This window comes from Sinocyclocheilus anshuiensis, unplaced genomic scaffold (assembly GCF_001515605.1).
Source record: "Sinocyclocheilus anshuiensis isolate Anshui unplaced genomic scaffold, SAMN03320099.WGS_v1.1 scaffold176, whole genome shotgun sequence".
Classification (NCBI taxonomy): domain Eukaryota; kingdom Metazoa; phylum Chordata; class Actinopteri; order Cypriniformes; family Cyprinidae; genus Sinocyclocheilus; species Sinocyclocheilus anshuiensis.
The window spans coordinates 1163763-1171829 of NW_015555723.1; the positions used below are offsets into that span (position 1 = coordinate 1163763).

The 8067-nt window shown below is 35.8% G+C and overlaps 2 protein-coding genes across 2 annotated transcripts in view; one reads left to right on the top strand and one right to left on the bottom strand.

Moving 5' to 3' along the window:
* Positions 1 to 1347, bottom strand: part of LOC107672558 (prolactin receptor-like) — a 14818-nt gene extending 13471 nt beyond the window's left edge. The window contains exon 1 of the mRNA XM_016465796.1: positions 1270 to 1347. Within this exon, the coding sequence (XP_016321282.1) occupies positions 1270 to 1336 (67 nt within the window). The 5' untranslated portion in view covers positions 1337 to 1347. The remainder of the gene's footprint in view (positions 1 to 1269) is intronic.
* Positions 1348 to 1393: 46 nt separating this feature from the next.
* LOC107672528 (mucosa-associated lymphoid tissue lymphoma translocation protein 1-like) overlaps positions 1394 to 8067 on the top strand; it is an 11437-nt gene continuing 4763 nt past the window's right edge. The window contains exons 1-11 of the mRNA XM_016465756.1: positions 1394 to 1462; positions 2253 to 2477; positions 2575 to 2741; positions 3352 to 3473; positions 3547 to 3694; positions 3796 to 3974; positions 4293 to 4392; positions 5917 to 5991; positions 6646 to 6669; positions 6754 to 6777; positions 6888 to 7091. Of these exons, the coding sequence (XP_016321242.1) occupies positions 2329 to 2477; positions 2575 to 2741; positions 3352 to 3473; positions 3547 to 3694; positions 3796 to 3974; positions 4293 to 4392; positions 5917 to 5991; positions 6646 to 6669; positions 6754 to 6777; positions 6888 to 7091 (1192 nt within the window). The 5' untranslated portion in view covers positions 1394 to 1462; positions 2253 to 2328. The remainder of the gene's footprint in view (positions 1463 to 2252; positions 2478 to 2574; positions 2742 to 3351; positions 3474 to 3546; positions 3695 to 3795; positions 3975 to 4292; positions 4393 to 5916; positions 5992 to 6645; positions 6670 to 6753; positions 6778 to 6887; positions 7092 to 8067) is intronic.

Here is an 8067-nt window from a genome sequence, read left to right on the forward strand (position 1 = left end):
CAAGAAGACCATTAGACAGCTGCAGCTCATCCAGAACGCTGCTGCCAGGATTCTGACTAGAACCAGAAAATCTGAGCATATCACACCAGTCCTCAGGTCCCTATACTGGCTTCGTTACATTTAGGATTGATTTTAAAGTACTTTTACTCGTTTATAAATCACTCAATGGCCTAGGACCTAAATACATAGCAGATATGCTCACTGAATATAAACCTAACAGACCACTCAGATCATTAGGATTGAGTCAGTTAGAAATACCAAGGGTTCACACAAAACAAGGGGCGTCCGCTTTTAGTTATTATGCCGCCCGCAGTTGGAATCAGCCTCCAGAAGAGATCAGATGTGCTAAAACATTAGTCACATTTAGATCTAGACTCAAAACTCATCTGTTTAGCTGTACATTTATTGAATGAGCACTGTGCGATGTCCAAACTGATTATTTTATGTATGTATAATAATTTTCTATTTTTAACTGTCTTAAATTAATTTTAAATCAATTTTTAAATCATTTTCAAAGTTTTTAAATTCCTTGTTTTATTTTTATGATTTTGTATGATTATTTTACTTTCTTTTATGTAAAGCACTTTGAATTACCATTGTGTACGAAATGTGCTATATAAATAAACTTGCCTTGCCTTGCCTAAATTAATTTAAAATAAGACAAAACAAGCTTAAATCAAGTTATCAAGTTATTATAAAATCAAGTTATTACTTATTTTAATTCACCACCTCAACAGCTGTTTTTTTTCTTTAAAGAATTAGCCCACTATCTTGGAAAAACCAGGATATATGAGGAAACGAAATTTTAAATGTGTGATTTCTAGACCTAGAAAAAATTTAAATGAACAAAATCTTATAACTGCATAAGAATTAATAGAATCATATATATATTTTGAGTATAAAATATTTTTTAAAAATATTTATCCTTAATCCTTATTCAGTAAATCATTAAAACTGACATTTTCATATTGTTGTGGACAGTGGGGTGCCACTTTCCTTGATTTACTGGATAAGGATTAAGGATAAAGATTTTTTTTAAATATTGTGACAGATCGAGTACTTAAAACTTTACATCATTAGTAGCTACCTACTGTATATATATTTATATATAATGATATATAACTGTTGATGATCTGGCCATTAATCAACTAAAATAATTTTCGTGTGAAGTAATAATTGAAAAGCATGGCTTTTCTTATCCTCAGTCATAAGTTTTCATAAGTGTATGTTTATGAATAGCGAGTCTCTGATTTGACTATAAGAACATACTTCCGTTTAAGACCTCGTTGAGCTGCTCAGGAGAGACGAGATGAACACCTTCCTCTTTGTTAGACATCAGGAAGTGATGTATACACACACACTTATGGGTTGAAAGTTGGATTTCCCCACATCAGTCAGTGTGTAGCGAAGAATTAATATATCGCTTATAATGGGATACATGTCAACATCTGATCCGTCTGCGGTATGTGCGCTCGATGTTTACACTCTATCTGATATTACCTTTGTGTTCATGGTCAATTCTGATCTGTTTTAACTCTACTTGTTTGAATGTTTACATTTAGAAATTCGAAATTCGTGGGAATGAATGGCTTTGCTTACTTAGTTTACAGACATTCATCACTCATATTCGGTTGTTGACAAAAACTGTAAAAAGTGAAACTATAGCGACTAGCGAGTGTCTTAAAAGTAGTTCACCAAAACTGATAATGCTTCCTTCATTTACTTATCTTCTTGTCGTTCCAAACCCGTTTGACTTTCTTTCTTCTGTGGAACATAGAACATATTAGAAAGACAGACTTGGGCTGTCATTCTAACGTCTCATTAATTTGTATACCACGTAAAACATAAAGTCATTCAGGTTTGGAACAACATGAAGGTGAGTAAATCATGACAGAATTTAGTTATTGAGTGAACTTTCCATTTAAGGAGCTATTTTTACTTAACTGACCCATTAAAAAAAAGATGGAGGTTTTTTTTTTAACTCTTTGAGGTGAATTGTCATACAATTTTACCATGTGTGTATGTGAACATTTTGAATATCAATATTTTGGCCTATATTTTAGTTAGTCACCATCAGGGTTTTCAGATAAATATTTTTTGCAGTCAATTTAAATTTTGCAGACAAGTTGCTGTCATTGTGGCATTATTGAATTTTAGAAACGCCATATATTTTTTAAAATTAAAAATGTTTAAAAATGAAACGACACCTCAGGACACTGATTGAAATATCACATCAATGTCCCATTTTGCAGGTGCTTTGCTGAACATTTACATCTGAGTTCAGCAGGTCAACCAATCACAGTTGTGTATCAGCCATTTTCCTCAATCATGTCAGATTTGAATGACAACTCTTTGAACATAAATTTCTTGAAAGAATCTGTGTTGAAGAGACTCTGTGAGTCTCTTGACAAGGCCAATAATAAGGGATGGCGAAAACTGGGGGAAATCGTGAAAAGTGACAAGCGATTCAAAGTGAGGTAACAACTTTTTCTCTCTTCACTTTTTCTTTTTAATGTAATATATACTAATAAACTCAGTATTTTTCTTACTGTCTTCTTCCACTCACTTGCACAGTCTGGATGATATGGATATGTGTTCTCTGAGGGCTTTAGAGGCGGATGGAAGTCCTTCCCGCAGCCTGCTCAAACTCATTGGAGATCAAGGATGTATGGTGGGTGAACTGGTGGAGTTTTTAAAGATCATGGGTCATACGGATGCCCTGCAGTGCCTGAAACCTCCAGGTATAACAGCCTTAGTGTAAACATGGTAAAGAGAGTGTATGTTTCAACAGTACAATGCTGCATCACATTATCTAATGTTGATTGTTTTGTATATGCTCTGTACTATGTGTTCTATAAAAATTGTAAAAGAAAACTGAATTTTCTGTGGAATGGATTTAAATATGCAAAAATGTGTTAAAATGAAAATATTAATGTGCGCTGACACAAACAAAATTTCACTGGCAAAAAAGGTCCGTTATCTATTGTCAATAGTCACAGCTCACACAGAAGTCACTTTAAAGCCAAGCAGCTTTCTGATGTTCAATGTGGCAAATTCATATGACCAATTTGAACCTTTAGTGAAATCTGCGTGTGAGGGCGAATCTGTGTTCTCCCTCACATAAAATTCCTCATTGATGATTTTTTGCCCATGCAAATTCACAGAACAGTAAATGTTGCTGCACCTTTAAATTTGTTTTTTTTTTGGTAACTGAAAGTATTACAACTTTCAAATGACATTCAAATTCTCCTGCGATTTCTGGCATAGATTCAGTGCAGATATAGTCATAAGGGATTTATTTGCATTCATAGACCAGTTTCAGTTGCTGATTTATGTTTCCTGATCTCACAGGAATTCAAATCCTCGTCCAGCCACAGTCAGTGGCTGTCATTGCCGGACACAACCTTCGTCTCAGTTGTTATGCTGTTGGTGCTTCACATGTGCAGTTCCAGTGGTTTAAGAAAACAGAAGAGGTGTGTAGATGTTTAATATTGCAAGTAAGCAACATGACTTTCAGTCATTCACATGAATTATATAACCCTCTAGGTACATAACAGCTCCTCCCCAGACCTGGTGTTCAGTCCAGTCCGGCTCAAAGATGCAGGGTTTTACATCTGTCGGGTGAACTGTGGAAACACGTATGAGTTCAGTCACTGGGCCCAAGTAGATGTCCTTGATGTTCCACCAAGATATGGTAAGTCATTTCTGATCAGCAGAGACAAGTAAGAAATTTGGTTGAATTGTCATGATTGGCGCGATATGTCATTGATCTCAAAACTGATGCTTTTTGTTCAGGATTAGTGTCTCTGGCTTCAGAGGGCAGGCCGAGAGTGCTGATCCAGCCTAAACCTCAAAGGCTGCTGGTGGGAGATCTGCTCTATCTGGAGTGTGGAGCTATTGGAAGACCCCTACCACAATATCAATGGTACAGAAATGGAGTGCCGATCAAAAAAGCCACTAAGAGGAAGTACACTGTAAGAGAACCAACAGATGACACTCTGCATTTATGGATAAATTCAGTATTGTTCACTCTTGTTTAGATTATATTTTGTTTCTGAGACAGTTTTGATGCAGTAGATTAAAAAAGAAACAACTCAGATGCTAGCAAATTTCACAAATAATTATAAAGAATTGGCAAGTAACACATTAAATTAAGCATGAAATTTTGAAGTAGAAAGACTGAAATTGTATTTTTCTTGTAAAATATTCTCCAATATCTTTGTATTATTTACAACTTAAAAAAATCTTACAATGTAGTGAGACTGACAGAATAATGTTTTGGATTAAATTAGGTCAAGAATTTGTTGCCAGAGCACCAGGGAAGATATCGCTGCGAGATCTTCTGCAACAATGAACGAACATGGAGCAATGAAGTTAATGTTGTTGTCATTGGTATGCATCAAGTCTTTTGTTTTATATTTATTCTTTGGCTAGATGTTTTCTGATCAGATCAGTTTTGTGAACAGTAATGAACAAAAGGGATATTTCACCCAAAAATAAAAATGCTGTCATCATTTACTCACCCTCAAATTGTTCCAAACCTGTATGAGTTTCTTTCCTCTGCAGAAGAAGATATTTTGAAAAATGTGGGTAACCAAACCCATTGACCTTCATAGTTTTTCTTCCATACTGTGAAAGTCAATGGGGACCAGCAACTGTTTGGTTACACACATTCTTCAAAAGTATCTTTTTTGTGTTCAACAGAAGACTCATACAGAAACTGCTATAGATTTGGAACAACTTGAGGTTGAGTAAATGATCAAAGAATTTTCATTTTTGGGTGAACTATCCCTTTAAGGCTGGAATACACCACACGATTTGTAAAATTACAACAGATTTTAAAACACTATGCATTTTACACTTACCGACTTTGTAAATGATTACAGAGAAAAACTGGTCACCATACTCTAATCGACTGAGGATCATACACTACCAGACTTTCAAGTCCGAACACAAACTTGCGCAGAAACATGCGCCTCATTGCTAGGAGATGATGACAAATGAAACAATATCTGTTGTGAAGTCGGCCCAAAATATAATACATGTTTGATATCCTCCGATTGTATGGAATTAAAGTCTAAAGCTTAAAGGGAAAGTTCACCTAAAAATGAAAATTCTGTCATTAATTAGTCACCCTCATGTCGTTCCAAACCCGTAAGGCTCGTTCATCTTCGGAACACAAATTAAGATATTTTTGATGCATTCTGACAGCTCTCTGACCCTCCCATAGACAGCAAGGGTACTACCACGATCAACGTCCAGAAACGTAGCAAGGAGATCAGTAAAATAATTCATGTGATACGTATCAACGAATCCGTGTGGTGCGGCTGACACAGAACAACATACGCTGTTTGTGTTCAGTGGATACTCTCCAAAATAGCACCAGGGTGACACGAAGGAGACGAATTGATGAATAAATTCGTTTTTTTTTTTCCTTTTGCGCACAAAAAGTATTCTCGTAGCTTCGTAATATTACGGTTGAACCCCTGATGTCACATGGATTATTTTACCGATCTCCTTGCTACATTTCTGGACGTTGATCGTGGTAGTACCCTTGCTGCCTATGGGACGGTCAGAGAGCTGTCAGAATGCATCAAAAAGTGTTCTAGTATTTAATGTTTACAGTGAGTAAATCTAACACGCATAACTGCAGAATTATAAAGTTCAGATGTCAAGAAATGGTCTTTGCAATGAGAAGTATCCAGTGTATCCAACTCTAGTGCAGAGACAATTACCTCTATGTGGGACCTCTAAAAGCATTTGTATGGCAATTTAAGACCGAAGTACATTGCCATACATATCTACATTATGCTGTTGATTGCTGATAGCATCTAATGTTATTGGTAAAATACCTTGTTTTTTTTTTTTTTACTTTATTTACTCATTTTGTGGTCCAACCCCTTATTCTTCCTCAAGAAAATCCTTGCCAATCTGAAACGAAAGAGCCAAGAATATCTCATGAAATTTCAGGAGCAATGGAGTGCTCTGAAGGTATTTTCTAAAATGTAGTGGCACCTTTCTAACATCTAGGGACTTTCGGTATCAGCCCTTTTGTGGAATCTGAATCTAGTTCATGCCGTCCTGAATCATCATACTGTCATACTGATTAATGCATGCTTTAAAAACTAACAAACGTTCCAGGTTCAAATCAAGTTAAGCTCCATCACCAGCATAAGTGAGATATGTTTGATTACCACAAATAAAGCGAAAGCTTTACTGTCAACATGATTTTCTGTGATAATTGACAGCTTACCATGGTTGAGCTTGTTTTGAACCCGGAGCACTCCTTTAAACATTTTTCTCCTACTCTCTTGACTACTCTAATGATTGAGGTGATGGAAGACACTTTGATAGATCTGATGCCTTCAGTAATGCAGCTCTGCATGACTGTTGCAAAAAAATGAGAGCCTTTCCATTCCAGTTGTAATGACTGCAGTTTGAGAACATGATTAAATGTTTTTGTTAAATGGCGGTAAGGGTTAATTGTGGCAGGATGGGGTTAGTTATACCTCAAACATAGTTTTTTGGTCTTGAAAAATAGTTTCCTCTTGTGATCTATAAGCTTTCTTTTCTCGTCATTGCTGTCATAATCATGTTCTCTCAAATATGCATAATCTAAATACCTAATAAATTTCTCTCTTATAGATGATTTTTTGACTTTTAATAGGGGTAAGTTATGTTCCCGTCACATTTAGTCTTAAACATTTCTGGCTTTTATGGAGTCAGTGAATGATTATGACTTTTTCCCATCAGATTACAGTCTTGAGAAAACTTATGGTGAGTAGACCAAATAATTTCTATGAATTAACGTAACTTGAATACAAACGAGAAATCAAATTGGCTGGAGTTTTTTCTTTTTTTCACAGTGAATGTTTTTCTTCCTTCAGCTACAGACAAAGTGGCTCTTCTGATTGGTAACCTCACATATCGAAACCATCCACAGCTGAAAGCACCCATGGTTGACGTGTATGACCTCACCAATCTGCTGCGGCAACTGAACTTCAAAGTGGTGTCTCTGCTGGATCTAACTGAGTCAGAGATGAGGAATGCTGTGGAGGAGTTCTTGTCCCTGCTTCATAAGGGAGTGTATGGTACTGTGGCTTCTATGTAGTTTATGCTACTGTAGTCTCCTATAAACACTGTACTGTAATTGCCTTGAAAGAGTAAACAAGCATGATGATTTTGGAAAGTATAGAAATGTTTGAGCCATCTTGCAAATATGTAAAACTACAACTAACTACACCTTTAAAAATAAAGGTTCCAAAAGGAGGTTTTCACAGTGATGCCATAGAAGAACTGTCCGTACTTCTCCAAAGAACCTTGCAGTGAACAGTTTTTAAAAGAACCTTTTTTCCACTATAAAGACCCTTTCTGTGTGATGGAAAGGTTCCATGGAGGTTCTTCTTGGAACCATAGATGCCAATAAAGAATCTTTATTTTTAAGAGTGGACTTGGTTGAATACTGACCTCAGAGGTGATTAGGAAAGTATCAGTTATTTTCTCACCATTTACTCACTCTCATATCATTCCAAACCCATTTTACTTGGTGTCTACTATGGAGCACAAAAGGAGATTATGCTTCTCATTTCCATACAACAGAATGGAACCAGGACCAGGGCTGTCTGCCTCTGAAAAGGTCAAAAACCTCCATTAAAGTACCATATAATTTGAGCTTTCACATTTTAATACTTGGTGTGTTGCTATCGGTTAAGAGACACATGAGAACTAAAGGCACATCCTTTGGACATCTTTAATGCCAAACCAGGCACAACGCATTTTAAGGTGTCATGTTTGAGTATGTACTAGATGTGCAGATATTGCAGTAATGAACATGCATGATATTACTGTGGTACTTCAAAATACTCAGAATAACACTAGATACCTTATTATATGAATTGTTTAGATTTTTAGAACGCAGATTAGCTTCTTTTCCACTACTGTGTGTATGCTGCACAAAAATTCGTTTAGATTTTTGCATTGGTGTGGTGTGAAAAAAAAAACCGGCAAATGAGCTACATGAAAATGTTTAATATTTATTTAATACTTAATATTTATTTTCAGTCATTT